The 15,385-nt window shown below is 43.2% G+C and overlaps 1 protein-coding gene across 2 annotated transcripts in view; it reads left to right on the top strand.

The window, feature by feature from the left end:
- Positions 1–12,685, top strand: part of LOC122946169 (X-linked inhibitor of apoptosis) — a 28,242-nt gene extending 15,557 nt beyond the window's left edge. For both annotated transcript variants that reach the window (XM_044305576.1, XM_044305575.1), the window contains exons 4-7: positions 3,264–3,342; positions 3,844–3,874; positions 9,186–9,374; positions 12,394–12,685. In XM_044305576.1, coding sequence (XP_044161511.1) covers positions 3,264–3,342; positions 3,844–3,874; positions 9,186–9,374; positions 12,394–12,587 — 493 coding nt within the window. In that variant the 3' untranslated portion in view covers positions 12,588–12,685. The remainder of the gene's footprint in view (positions 1–3,263; positions 3,343–3,843; positions 3,875–9,185; positions 9,375–12,393) is intronic.
- Positions 12,686–15,385: the final 2,700 nt, after the last annotated feature.

The raw sequence follows: 15,385 nt of genomic DNA, 5'->3' as shown, positions 1-15,385 counted from the left end.
CACTGAATCCTGACCCATTCATTTCAGTGGTTTTTCACCTAACGGACCCTGACGCAATCAGTATCGTTCATGTGAAAGAGGCCTAAGGATGCCTTCACACAATACAGATTATATACGTTTTTTCCACAAAGAAAAAAACGCAGCATAATAAAATACCTGCAAAGTGTAGGTGTCACGGGTGAGGTATGAGAGGGAACACCACACCGACAACAGGGGGGAAGGAAAAAGCCACTATAATAACCCTACTCCTTGCCCTGTCTCCTATCCGTATTGGCACACCCGAAGTTAGGAATGCCCATACACCGTAACCTGAGACCCTAAGGAGCCCTATAGATAAAGGCTGGGCTTGAGGCGACCCGCTCCTTCCCAGTTGAAGGAACCAGCGTCTCCCTGAGGCCTAGTAGCAGCAGACATGAGGAGGGACAACAAGACACAAAGGAGCAAGACACTTAACTTCAGAAGAGATGGACGAGCACAGCCTCCAAAGAGGACAACACACCAGCTCTTCCAAAATCAAAATGAAGCTATCAACCACATAGTCAGAAGGGTGAGGTCAGACTATATAGGGGAGGTGTGATGACCACTAAGCTACACCTGAAACAAGGGGTGTGGTCATGAGCAATAACAAGAACTGAAGCAAGTAACCAAAGATTAGTTAGATTCCTTCATGTGTAGCCAGTCACTTTGATCTCCTGACATCTGTCACAGGAGGGACCGTGACAGTAGGAGATTAGACAAATGCATTTTCCTTAGGTGCAGAAATTGACTTATTGTGCGGATTTTGAAATCTGCAGCATGTCATGTTTTTTTCTTTTGCGGATTACACCCTTTTCAATGGAAGAGTGAGATCTATGGAAAATCTGCACCAAAAAGTGCCCCAAAAAACCCTGTAATAATTGGTGCAGATTTGTGTGGTGGTTTTGGTGCAGATTATTTTGTGGATTTTCTGCACAAAAATCTGCAGCACATGCAGGCACCCTTAAAATAAAGAAGAAAATCCAGTAGTCACCTATTTCTTTTGCACACGTGACCACTGTAGTCAATCACTGTCCTCTCTGCATTATAAGACATGAGAGCGCTGAAGTCAGTATTTGGCTGCAGCGCTTATCTGCCATGTACCTGGACGTCACTGCTGTCGTCTATACAAACACAGGGAGGAGGACTGGAGCTGCGGGGAGAAGCAGTGGGGGGTTTTTATTTTAAGATGTGTAGTGACATAGGCATATTTTAGGATAACTTTGACAACCCCTTTAAGCTGGCCTTGCACATGAGAGAAGGGCAGTTAGTTGTCCTATGGATTAGTTGTATTAAAGGGGTTATCCTATGTCATAAACAGCCCTCCTCCCCCCCCCCCATGAGGCCCCTCACATGGAATATACTTACCCGTTCCCTATGCCGCTCCTGGTCCCTGAACTGCCACTGCTTCTCCCTGTACATGAATGAAAATATCTGGTGTGGGGTGGCGGGGCAGCCAATGGGGGACAGGGAGGCTTGTCCCCATCATCGTGGGTGACACTAGGGAGGCTTGTCCCCGTCCCTGCCTGCCATTAGCTGCTCCTCCCCCGACACCGGATGTTTTCATCCATGTACAGGGAGAAGTGGCGGTGCAGGGTCCAGGAGCTGCACATGGGGGGGTCTGTTTATGATATTGCATAACCCCTTAAATTATTAACATAGCAGAGTAACAGCTCATTCACCCAAACGTTGGGGGCCTGTGGCCATGCTGCGAACCACAAATAGCGGAGGCACAGAGGCGAAAGTCCATGGAATCGCTTCCGAGTGTCTCCGTGGTCTTCTGATCCATGCCTCCGCTCTGCAAAAGATAGGGCATGTCCTATCTTTTGTTGTATCTTGCAGATCGCTTATTCATTCAAGTCAACAGATCCGCAGCACGGCGTGCACACGGCCAGTGCCTGTATATTGTCGACTTGCCATTTGCAGTCCGCAGTACGGGCACGGAGCCCTTACGTTTCTGTGAATGAGCCCTAAACTGTCTGACCAGGGAGCCATACTGAACAGCAGCAGAATTTGGGCAATCATTTGCCATTTTGCAGAGCATGCCATACACTTGCATATTCGGTAGTCTGTCAGCCACCAGCGAGCAATTTTCAAACAATGGTCGGTCCAATTGGCTAAAATAGGCCATTTCAGCTGACTTTTTGCTGTATATGTGCATTGTAATATATTGGGCACTCTGAGTGCAATCAAGTGGCGCCACATTGAGGAAGCAGATTCTCCCCTCGAAGCAACATGGCATGTGAGCGAAAAACCTCCATGTGCCTTGCAGGTACGCTGCCTGCCCATACTCCTCTCTTTCAATTCCATATCTTGTTATATACTTTTCCACAGCAAAAAGAAATCTACTGAAAATAGACTTGTCCCATTGTTATTACTCACTAGATGGCTGTATTTTCTTTTATGCGCTGCTCTGGGTAGGTAGCCCCCTAATGTTATTGGGGCCATGACGAGCAAGTGGTATCTCCAGACTCCTGGGAAGACAATGTTGTCACCTGCCAATGTTGTGAACTTGTAGGTTTTTGTGATTGGACCAGTAAAATGCAACGATTTTTCCAGTGCAAGAATTTACCATATTTTTCACTTTATAATATGCACCCGATGATGAAGACTTACCCCAGATTTTAGAGGAGGAAAATAAGAAAAAAAATTAATCTGACCTCATATCAGATCCTAATATCAGACCCACATAAATATAAGGACATCATATCAGCCCTCCATGTCATACCCCATCAGACCTCAAATCAGCCCTTTATTTCTAACCCCCCCCCCCCCCCCCTCAGATCAGCCCTTTACTTCTGACCTCCATCAGAACTCAGATCAGAATAAAATAAAAAAAACTCCTCTTACCTCTCCTGTGCCGCGGTTCCTCTTCATCTCCGGCAGAAGTCAATCTCCCCTGTCATCTCCGGCCTGTAGCCTTAGGTCATAGTGTGCACACAACATCCTGACGCTGTACGGGGTCAGGACAGTGCAGCGCCGGCCCCAGCAAAGAAGACAAGGGAGGGTGAGTACCTGAAGCGCTTGCAGCATTTCTTCCCTGCTCCCGGCACCTAATGCACACTAGTGAGTGCTTCCATAATGGCAGCGCTCACTACTATTCTCTTAAGACGCACAGCTGTGTTCTTCCTCCCCCCCCCCCCCCACCCCCCCAAAAAAAATTGCATCTTATAAAGGGAAAAATACGGTAACGTACCGTCTATGTAACCATGTAACATACCTTGCTTTGTCATTTTGTGTCTCTGTAGATGCAGATTTCTAATTGAGGAAAAAGGACAACATTTTATCAATAATGTGCAGTTAACCAGGCCTCTGCCAGGCAAGCCGGTAAGTTCCATTTCCTCCTAACAATGTCGTCGGATACGTGATCACTATTTAATGAGGGACGAGTAACCAAGCTAAGTCTGCTGCATGGATGCGGTAGTGTTCAGACGTGTAATAGTCTGACAATGGCTGACACCTCTGGTTTTTGGTGTGAAATGAGCAAAAGTTAAAGGTGTTTTCTGAGACTTTTATACTGATGACTAGTGTTGAGCGAACTTGGGTTTTAAGTTCGGCAGCATGTTATAGAGCAGGAGAGCTCAGCAGCTTGGCTTGTCATTTTTTGTCATTGAATTCTTACTCAACCTTGGCTCAGGAGTCCAGTGGGCGGTGCTACTCCGAAAAACTGACAGTCACTATTAAGACCAGAATGGGCAGGTATTAAAATGAAGAACAAGCTCCACTGAATCTTTTTGTAGGAACCTGGGGGCAGGTTCCCTTTTAAAAGTTAACTGTAACTGTTTTCTTAATGCAGCAATGTAACTTCTTAAATATTTTTTTCTTTAGGAAAGTGGCACCCCACCTGCTTTACCTGAAGGTAATAAAACACTTACATACTTACTGTAGTGCAGTTTAGTTTTTTTGTCAAAACCATAAAAATCAAAGCATGTTCCAGTTTTCCTCCCTTTTAGGATCTACTCCTAATTATCCAAACTTCCCTGTGTCAATCTGGACTTAAAACTATTTGCATCCCTCTTGCAATAACGATTCTGGAGCATCTATTCTAATGACCCTATGATGTGCTATTCTTTTATTATACCTGCTAGAAATTGAAACGATCTGCAATGGAAGTCCAAATGGCTGTTCCCTGTTGGGGGTGGGGGGGATCCCTGCAGTCTGAGACAGGCAGCACTAATCAGGGACACTTACCCTATTGGTAGGAACCATCTGGACCTTCATTGCAAACTGTTAGCAATTTGTTCATAACTTCTAGCAGGGATAATAAGGAACGGCACAAGAATTGTTATTACATAGTGTGCCAGTAGTTACTAAAACAGACATGTCAGGAGAGGGGGCAGGTCCTCTTTAATTCTTCTAGTACAGGAATGCCCAACCTGTGGCCCTCCAGCTGTTGCAAAACTACAACCCCCAGCATGCCCAGACGGCCTACAGGAGGGCATGATGGAAGTTGTAGTTTTACAACAGCTGGAGGGCCACAGGTTGAGCATCCCTATGTTTAAGTTGTGCATTATCAAGATCTTTTCTTGCTGTAAGTGAATGCAAGCTTGCTTGTTTATAGCCGTAGGACAGTACTGAGGCTTTGCTTCATTCGGATCCTGATTCAGCAAACCTATGAGCTAAATATATCAGCAGCGTACTGTTAGACGGTATTACTTATCGATTTCCCTGCTCTCTACTCAGTTAGTGGCAACAATACCACACTTCTGAAACTGGGACAAAATGTTGTCGAATGGACAGAATTATCGCATATTCCATTTGCCAGAATGACGTTTTTCCAACATTCTGACTGTGATTTGGTTTCTTAGACAGTGCAAAGTGTGACGGTGTTAGTAAATCTGCCTTGCCCTCTTCAGCAGGGTTCACTTTCGGGCTCCGTTTACCCAGCTCTTCGTTCATTTCAGTTTTTTTGTTTCTTATTGGACACAACAGCGTGGTAGATTACACTATTCTGTCTGGAAAAAAATATGGAAACACCAGTAACCAGATCTGAAGATGAACCTTTAGAAACATTTGCTTCAATGAGGCAAATGGAGTCCATCTCCGTATTAGGGCTCATGCACACAAACGTATTTTCTTTCCGTGTCCATTCCGGTTTTTTTGGGGTTTTTTTTGGACCGTATGCGGAACCATTCATTTCAATGGGTCCGCAAAAGCAAATACGGAAGTTACTCCATGTGCATTTCGTTTCCACATGTCTACATGTTCGTTCAGCAAAAAAATAGAACGTGTCCTGTTATTGTCCGCATAACGAACAAGGATAGCACTGTTCTGTTAGGGGCCAGCTATTCTGTTCCACAAAATACAGAATGCACACGGACGTCATCCGTATTTTTTGCGGACTGCAAAATACATACGTTGTGTGCCACGAGCCCTAAGTTTGAATACCATTTTCAGGCTTTCAGACATACACCTCCAACAAAAAGCCCAGTGGAGTGCTAAATGCAGTGTAAACCCAGCCTTGGGCCTCATGCACACGGCCGTTGTGTGTTTTGTGGTCCGCAAGTTGCGGATCCAAAAAACATGGATGGCGTCCATGTGCGTTCTGCAATTTGCGGAACGGCACGGACAGCCATTGATATAACTGCCTATTCTTGTCCGCAAAACTGAGAAGAATAGGACAGGTTATATATTTATTTATTTTTTGCGGACAACGGAACAGAGTAACGGATGCGGACATGTCAAGTGTTTGGCAGTGATTGTGAGCCAAAACCAGGATTGGAGCCTCCACAGACATAAGGGAAAGATCTGCACCTGCTCTGTGTTTCTGACCTGCACCTGATTTTGGCTCAAAATCACTGACCGGACACTGTTGTGTGAATAAGGCCTCACACTACACCTTAATAGGGCACATATAAAAATGTCTCCACTTCTCCACGTCATGTAAATCCATAATATAGGTGTCACATCCAGTTTACTGACTCAATTTGTGCACATTTTGGAGCATTTTACTTGGTTAATTTACCTCTGTGCCTTCAAGAACATATTTTACGCTATAAGTGGTGGCAGGTGTAACATTGTGGGGGAAAGGAGGTCCTGATCTAAAGTTTGCCCACAGGACTACCACTGCTTTTGACAGATTCACCAACAGTAAGCGGAGATCTTAAAAAATAAAAATAAACTATATGAAAAGGTTAACAACTGGGAATAATTCATAACCATTCAAATATGTTAATGATGCGTAAGTAAAATCTTACCATTGTTACTCAAAACCAGAACCCTTACCGGATGCCATAGCATACAACGGACTGCTCACACTGTTCTCTCCCATGTTTTCTGTGATAATGAGTCTGGGAGAATGGCATGTATGCATCCTAAAGGTACTTTCACACTTGGTGCAGAGAATTGCCTGCCGGATCCGTGAAAACGTATGCAAACTGATGGCATTTGTCAGACGGATCAGGATCCTGATCCGTTTGACCAATACAATGAAATGCCGGATCCATCTCTCTGGTGTCATCTGGAAAAACTGATTCGGCATTTAAAATTTTTATTTTATTTTTTGCGATCTGAAAAGATCCAGGGCCGTTTCCGGCATTAATGCATTTCAATGGGAAAAAGTGACGGATCTGGCATTCCGGCAAGTGTTCCGGAATTTTGGACAGAGATAAAACCGCAGCATGCTGTGCTCGCTCTGCAACTGCTGCTCCCGGTGTACCTTAGGAGAAGTCAGGATCAGACATGATCAAGTTTACACTGCTTAGCTCTGTCAATTTAAAGGGAACCTGTCACCAGGATTTTGTGTATAGAGCTGAGGACATGGGCTGCTAGATGGCCGCTAGCACATCCGCAATACCCAGTCCCCATAGCTCTGTGTGCTTTTATTGTGTAAAAAAATAAAAATAAATTTGATACATATGCAAAATAACCCGAGATGAGTCAGAGCTTGAAAATGAGTCTTCTCTGGTCACACAAGTAAGATATTTGTTAATTTTCATAAAAGGTGGGAAGTACAAAAATGCATAATACTTATTGAATTTGTCTACAAATGAAATTAAAAGTGTAATTTATATGTTTAGGGTAACACAATGAACTTTTAGAAACGCTAAGTGAGGGTAGCATCGTAGAGGTGACAGGTTCCCTTTAAGTGCAGAGGGCGCGGCAGTTACAGAGAGAGCTGAGTCTCTAGGTGTAACAGCAACACCCCCGTTGCTCCTAGAGGCTCATTTGCATATAGTAAAACCTCATTTTTCTCAGCAATGCAGGCACATATGAACATGGGACCAACACGGATGCCTTCAGCTGCCAAGCGCACATGTAACAGGTCAGCCAGTGTCATAGGTACAAAACTGCTGACGGATGCCCTTTTAACTTCCAGTCTGTCAGGATACAAAAGGAAAGCCTACAACACTGAGTTGCCATTTTCAGGATGAGTAGTCCATGTTACCCCAGAGTCAGTATCAAAGAAACCAGCCAGGAATTGAAATGCCAGCAGATCAGATATGTTTGGATTGTACATATCACTCTGCTTAAGGCTTCTTTCACACCTGCGGCTGGTTGTTCCGGCCGACAATGCCGGGAATCGGATGGATAAAAACACGCTGCAGCGTTTTTTGTTTGGATGATTCTTGGCATTTTTGTCTGGTAGCGGCTGGACCTCTCGTTATAGGGAACGCTGCAGACAGAACCTGCACAAAACAATATCGCAGCTCTTGCCTTTATCCCTCGTTCCATAGGTCCTAGTTTATCTCATGAAGACATCTTCCTGGGTCAAAGGAGCTCAGCCATGCCCCATTCTTCCTTTTCACAGTCTTGTGTCTGGCTGTAAGAATATGGTCACATGATTAAAATCCATTGCGGATTCCATCGTGGAAAACAAACATTTTCTGCCAAAAAATTTGCAATAAAAACACCAACTGTAGCTTTCCGTTGACTTTAAAGAGAGTCTGTCACCTCCATATGGCCATATACAGTGCTTACATGGCTCTGTAGCACACCTATACAGGATTGTAACGCTACTTTTGTTCTTTTCTTTAGACTTGCACAAGCAGGAAAAGCGAAGTTGAATTCATATGCAAATGAGCCTTCGCAAGTGCCCAGGGGCGGCGTTCAATGTGTAGGTGCCCAGGCTGCTCTGCCACCTTTTCACTTTACTCCTCCCCAGTCTCTGCCTTTGCCCTATCGATGAGGCAAAAGACTTGGAGGACGGGCAAAGGCAGAGACTGGAGAGGAGTAAAGTGAAAAGGCGGCAGAGCAGCCTGGGCACCTACACACCGAACGCCGCCCCTGGGCACTTGCGAAGGCTCATTTGCATATGAATTCAACTTCGTTTTTCCTGCTTCTGGATGTCTAAAGAAAAGAACAAAGGTAGCGTTACAATCCTGTATAGGTGTGCTACAGAGCCATGTAAGCACTGTATATGGCCATATGGAGGTGACAGACTCCCTTTAATGAAAGAAACCCAACACCCTCCCCCCATTCTTGCACAACCCATTTCATTTCTAGGTATAGAATTTTTGGCTTCATCTGGCACAAAACACTTCTGCCCTAGAAAAGTGATCACATTGCTTGCGCTGGCCAGACATTCTCTGATGGACGCTCTTTGGCACAGAAAGAGGAATTTACATGTGAGTGGCATCTAGTAACTTCTGTGTAGGTGAAGGGGAAAAAAAGCAATCTGGTAGGACTGTGGCCGGGTGGCACTGGCATGGGGTCATTTTGCTATCTTTGGATGTAATGAATACTATTGGAAAGCGTGTGCATGAGTCTCATGTGATTATTCAGATTTCATTACTATCTCCAACATGCACATCACGTATGTGGCCCATTCTGCCTTCTGGCATAACATGTACATAACGGTAATGAAGCGGGCAGCTGTGATTGACAGTTCATGCCCTCTCTGCCAATCAGGCATAATGAGGAGTCATGTATCAGTCAGTCAGTGGGGGAGGGGGTTGCATGCGTTATTTCAGCTTTATTGGAGCATATTTTCCTTGCTAAATGCATCTTGACTACTAACTGATTCCCTTTCAAGAGACTGGAGACAGTAAATTCTTCAGTGGCATCAGCTGGCAGCACAGTGAGGGTGGTTAAAGGGCACGGTCTCCTGGGCAGTGCTGACATTCCCCGTTAGAGATAACCAGGGAATGCATCTCTACCAAGATATGCGCTGCTGGAAAACTGTCCGCGTTATTAGCTTCTCTGCATTTAATAGAACTGTATCTCTCTAGACAGTGAATTGGTGAAGAACCCTTTGGTGAATCATGCACAGCAAATGGGATTTCAGTTAGAAGAAATCAAGAAACTTATGTTAAAAAGAATAAAAAACACTGGAAAAAACTACACATCCGTCGAAATTCTGGTCTCCGACTTATTAAACTCTCAGTCTGCAAACAGAAACGTTAAGTCAACAGAGAAAGGTAAGAAAATATAGGCAGTGCACAGTCTGTGGTTCCTTAAAGGGGTGTTTCAGTGAATGATAGTCTGGTATGTCATAATACATGGGAGAAGATCACATTAATGACGTCTGTGATCTATGACCACAGAAGGGCATAAGAGGACCTGTAACCTTACCTAACCTGTCTATTTGAGCAACTACTTGCATCCTACATGTAATAACAATTCTGGGGCATCTGTTCTTTTGACTCTATGATGTGCCGTTCCTTTATTATTCCTTCTAGAAGTTATGAATGATTTACTAGCAGTTTGCAATGAAGCTACGGTGGGTGTTACCAGTTGGGGGTGTGTCCCTGCAACATTTTGACACTATCCAGTCAGTGCTGCCAGTATTAGACTGGGCAGGGATGTACCTTCAACTGGTAACAACCAGCTGGACCTTCATTGTAAACTGCTAGCAATTCACGACTTCTAGCAGGAATAATAAAGGAATGGCACAACATACAGTAATAAGAAAAGATATTTCATAATTTTTACACGAAGGATGTAAGTAGCTACTAAAACGGACATGTCAGGAGAGGTTACAAAGCTTAAAGGGAACCTGTCATCAACTTGATGCTGTCATCACTCATGAGCTAAAAGTGGTTGCTAAGAACCAGCATCATAAACATTTCACCCTGGGCCTGGGAAAGAGTCATGGCTGCCTGAGAAGAGTCATGTCTATTCATGAGCTCTTGGGCTGTGGAAGTGATGTTCCTGCCTATAGCCCTGACCAGAAACCTGCTATTCAGACTGAAGGATGTAGGATTTCCTAAGACATGTCACGTGACCGGATCCAGAGCCTCTGATCCAAGCAAGTTTAAGACAGTAAATAAATTGCAAACTTTCTTTTGCAGGCAAGTTAGGATTAATGAAGGTGGGTTCATGGGTCCCGCTGGTGGTCTAGGGCATGTATGATGGCACAATTGCATTCAGATCTCCACTCTTTGTTATTGGAACCTGTAGTCAGCTTTTTGACTGACATGCTGTAAGGATATGTTAACATTCAGGCTAGGCATGTGAAAAAACACAAAGCTGGCCTGCCATAGGGTAAGGCTTATATGAGATCTGCAGATCACCTAGGCGATTGTCGGGAAGGAAGCGTTCCTTCCTGGCAGTCGCTTGCTCGTCAGTGGAGGAGACCACTGCTATTGCATGCAGCGATCTTCTCCTCAGTATGTGGAGGAGCGAACACTATGCCATCACTCATCCCCATACTAAATCTTTGTTTGCCGGCAAACTATTTTTAAACCTGCTAAAAGATTCCAGTGGTGGCAGTATTACACTGCCAGATCATTGCTAACGAGGGTCCATATGAACGCTCATTAGCAATGATATTCAGGATTATCTGCCCCTTTTAATATAAGCTTTACTACGTAAAGACAGATAAATGTATAATATGTTAATTAGCCTTACCTTGAGTGGTAGGGAGAACTCTACAAAGTGTGTATAGTATAATTTAGAATTATGTCGCACACGAGTGACGAGGAATCACTTAGAGGTGCTCCCTCCCATTGACAGATAACACCCAATCTGACAGAAAATAAAATGTATAGAAATAAGATATAGTGGGGCACTCTCTGTAGTAATGTAACTAGTAGAATTTAATAATATATATAAGAAATAGGTAAAATCTGAGTGGTAGCTTATACAGTATTATGACAGCAACGATAATATATATATTGGTGATTTATAAATCTCATACATAGTCCATCAGAAGAATCCAAAGGAAACTAGGTGGAATGATGCAGTGATATAAATTTTCATAATAAAAATCGTATCAAATTTGATAGATAATCGCCCAATGTCCTCTAAAATCCGAATCCCTATACGAGGCAGTCTCCAATCTTAAGTGCAAGCAAGCGCTGACACAGAACAGAGCGGCGTCCCGCTCACTTGTCTACAACAGCGGCGTCCTGCTGTATCTCCCAAATAATGTGATCACTTATTTAGACAAACTGTAACAGTCTTACCGGGAGAAATCTCGCGTGATATAGTGATGGTACTAGCTACTGTCAATCTACCCCTAGCGAGTGCTCGCTTTTCAGTAGGGATGTAGAATCCACAGGTACAAGGTGTGGTTTCCATCTGGAAACAATGGGACATGGATTTACTGCAGGTTTCACATACAATCCTAATGAAATTTAAGCTGTGTGAACATACCCTTGCAGCAGCCAAAGGTTCAAGGTGTAGTACGGTTTTCTGGCACACAACTCTTGGAGGTGATGAACAATAGTCCTTTATTATTGCAAGCTAGAAACAAAGTTTCCGTGAACCCAGTCACCTTGGTTTATGCTTGCTTCTTATTTGTACCCGAAGAAGGGGACTATTCCCTGAAACGCATTGTTTTTAGCTTGCAATAATAAAGGACTATTGTTCATCATATCCAAGAGTCCATTGTTGGAATCCTTGTTACCATTCATATGGTTTTTTTGTCTGCGTGGATTTGAAATCTGCATGATAAAGGCCGAGTCTGCATGAAATCAGTGAGAATCGCGTCCAGGTAGCGGACTGACTCCATTCATGGGTCCCATCCCAAATGTACTTTTTACTTTTTTTTTAATAGCCTTTGTGAACACATAAATAATGATTTAATAATAATAAAAAAATATCATATTCAACTCACCATTACCCCATCATTTCCCATTCTGATGCTTATACCGATCCCCCGCCAGTCCATGCTTCCTCTTGACCGCTCACCTAACCACTGCCGGGCTGATCAGACATATGTCCCCAGAATCTAAATCGCCAGAGCAGATTCTGAACAAGTAGAGAACTCTGGGAATTTGAGTCAAGTATCCCAGACAATTTTCAATGTGGATGAGACTTAACTATAATACTTTATAATGAAGTATCATTTGATATCATCATTTTAAATCGCAGTTTGCAGGATAAGGCAGTCCCGGCCTTTCCATTTATACATTACAGTATTGTTAACATGCACACTGTCTCTCACCATGTTGGCTTTTTCCTTCTTCATAACTGTTGTTTTACATTTTGCAGAGAACAGCATAGAAGAAAAGTTGAGGAAACTGGAAGAGGAGAAAATATGCAAAGTGTGTATGGACAAAGCTGTGTGCATGGTGTTCATCCCTTGTGGTCACTTGGTGGCATGTGCTGCCTGTGCAGAGGTCCTGGATAAATGCCCTATATGTTGTAGTTTCATAGAAAGACGGCAGAAAATTTTCATGTCGTAAAGGTCAGCCGTCTTTCAATCTTACCTTTAATTCTAAAGTTCAAGGGACTTCTTGTTTTGTCTTTTATTTTTTTAATAAAATTTTAATACATAAAGGATCATTAAAGTAGACACCCTATCTTTGCACTGCATAATCGTGGAGCCCATAGATGTCTCCTGTTCTGCAGCATCTATGCCGTAGCCATGGGTGAAACGTGACTAAGATTCATGAGACCCCCAGACAGTGAACCCCTTGTAGGCTAGACTGACACCTAGACCTTTTAATGACATTACAAAAAGATTGCGGTGATATCGCTGTGCATTGGAAATGCATCAAGTAGCATGAAAATGTCTTCAAAAAGTCAAGGGAATTGGCAGTGATTTTTATTTTATTTATTTTTTAACCCACGCTGGGATTTCTGTGCTATTTGACAAAGTAATAGGTACTTTTATCTCATTAAAGGGGTTTTCCAAGTTCACAGTTTTGGGAGGTAAACTGCAGGAAATTTGTTAAAATAATAAAAAACTAAAAACTAAAATGTCACCGTCTGGGCCCCCTCCGATCCAGTGCCACCACTCTGTCCTCTCACAGGGCTGTTGCAGTGTCTGGCCAGTATACAGCACGTAAGCACTGGGGCTGGTGATTACCTAGTATATCGCCATGTCACCACTACAGCCAGAATATTGAGTCACAGCTGAAGCCTAGTGGCAGCGCAGAATTGGAGGGGCATTCAGAAAGGTGAGTTTTAGTTTTTATTTTATTTATTTTTTTATTCTGCTAACAGCCCTTTCTGCAGTTTTTCCTGAAAAAAATTTTACTTTGACAATCTTTTTAAGGTACCTACACACACATTTTGTCTGATGTTTTTTTTCTAAACAAAGCCATAAAAACAGCGTGATTTTTGTCAGGTTACATGCGCTTTTTTATGGCATTGTTTTCTTCACACATTTGACGCGTTTAGTTTTTTCTCTCGATGAGAAGGGTATGGAATAGTGCCTGAACTAATGGCAGTAGTCACAATATGCTGTAGTATTGAAAATGCATCAGGAACACAAAAAACACAATGCAATAAAAAAAAAAAAAAAACACAGCTAGAAAAAAATGGTGTGTACAGTTTTCTAATTCCTATAGACTTTATTATTTTCAGACAAAAATCCACACCAAGAAAACATGGCAAGAAAACATGGCAAAAAAAACACAACACAAACAAAACTTTATAAACCCAGCCTTAAGCCTCATTCACACATCCATGTCCGTGCTTAAATCTGTGAAAAGGTGTTCAGTGATATGTCCGTGATGGATCCGTGTTGGGGCCATGTGTCAGTTTATCGCTGTCTGTCACTGACACTGCACAGCTGAAGAATTATTTTTGAAAGCATCTCTTCCTAATGATCCAAGAAACACGGAAGGCATCTGTGTTGCATCTGTGGTTTTCACGGGTCCATAGACTATAATGGGCGTGATGGATCCGTGAACACGTACAAAATAGAGCATGCATCCGTGCTTAAAACACGGACCGTGCTAAAACACTGATGTGTGAATACACACATTAAAATGAATGTGGACGCGTGTTGTCCGTGGAGAATGTCTACAGCGCACGTCCGTGTAACACACTGACATCTGAATGAGGCTTTGAGGTTGAAGAAAGTCTAGGTGTAGCCCTTGCTAAGAAACTACTCACTCCGCTCTGATATATTGGTATTCAGTAAAGCAGATGACTGCAGAAAGCTGACGACATCTTAAAATCACATACTACATTTTGTTTTACAATGTCTTTTCATCTTTTTCTCATTTTATTTGTATAATTGAGGTGATAAAATTTTAGCTTCTTACTGACGATAAAAGTTCAGTTTTATTAATGAATCCAGTGGGTAATGCTCCACTTGGTCACATGTATATGCACTAAAAATGAAATGTTTGTAGGTCTTGAAAATGTCTTCCAATTGAATTGGCAAAGCCCTAGTTTATGCACTTACTTGACTTAAAGGGGTTTTCTGAGATTTTAATACTGCTGATCTATCCACTGGATAGGTCATCAGTATCAGATCGGTGGGGGTCCGATACACGGGGCTCCTGTGGGCGCTGCAGCATTCTTTTGATTTTCCTAGGCCGAGTGACGACATCAGCCCCATTCAAGTTAATGGCTATGTGCTTGAAACCAAGCACAGCCGATATACAGTGTATGATGCAGCGAGAAGGCAGCTGATTGACAGAGGTCCTGGGTGTCAGACCCTCAACGGTCAGTTAAAAAAATCCTGGAAACCCCTTTTAAATAAGTTTTCGATGACTTCTAGTTGCTGAGCTGCAGTGTGCGGCAGCAGAAACTGTACAATGTATGGAGCCTCCTGCTTCGGCTCGCTACGCTGTATAGTTTCGGGCAGCTGATCATTGAGGTGCTGGGAATGCCATGGATCTGGTATTTATGACCTGTCCTGAACATAGGCAATCATTATGTAAGTCCTAGAACGCCCCTTTAATTGTAAACCATAAATGATCAACCGTAGTGACATATTGGATGTCTCGCTGCCCACTTTTGTTTCCTGTCTGTTGGGTATCTGAGTTTTTTTACTTGGAGCTTCAGTAATGTCCCATCAAGCCGATCACTCTTCATGAATCCTAAGAGAACGGTCTGTCAATAACAAAGTTGTTTTAGCAAGATGTGTACATGATGGAAGCTCCAGTTATTACCTATGAGGAAAAAGTCTTAAAGGGGTTGTCCAGCTGTTAATATTGATTATCTGTCGTCAGGATAGGTCATCAATATCTGATCAGTGGGGGTCCACCTTCCAGCACCCCCGCCGATCAAGGCTGCTCACTCT

The sequence above is a fragment of the Bufo gargarizans genome, chromosome 9 (genome assembly GCF_014858855.1).
Source record: "Bufo gargarizans isolate SCDJY-AF-19 chromosome 9, ASM1485885v1, whole genome shotgun sequence".
In the NCBI taxonomy this organism is placed as follows: Eukaryota; Metazoa; Chordata; class Amphibia; order Anura; family Bufonidae; genus Bufo; species Bufo gargarizans.
This window is presented reverse-complemented; position numbering and strand designations above follow the sequence as displayed.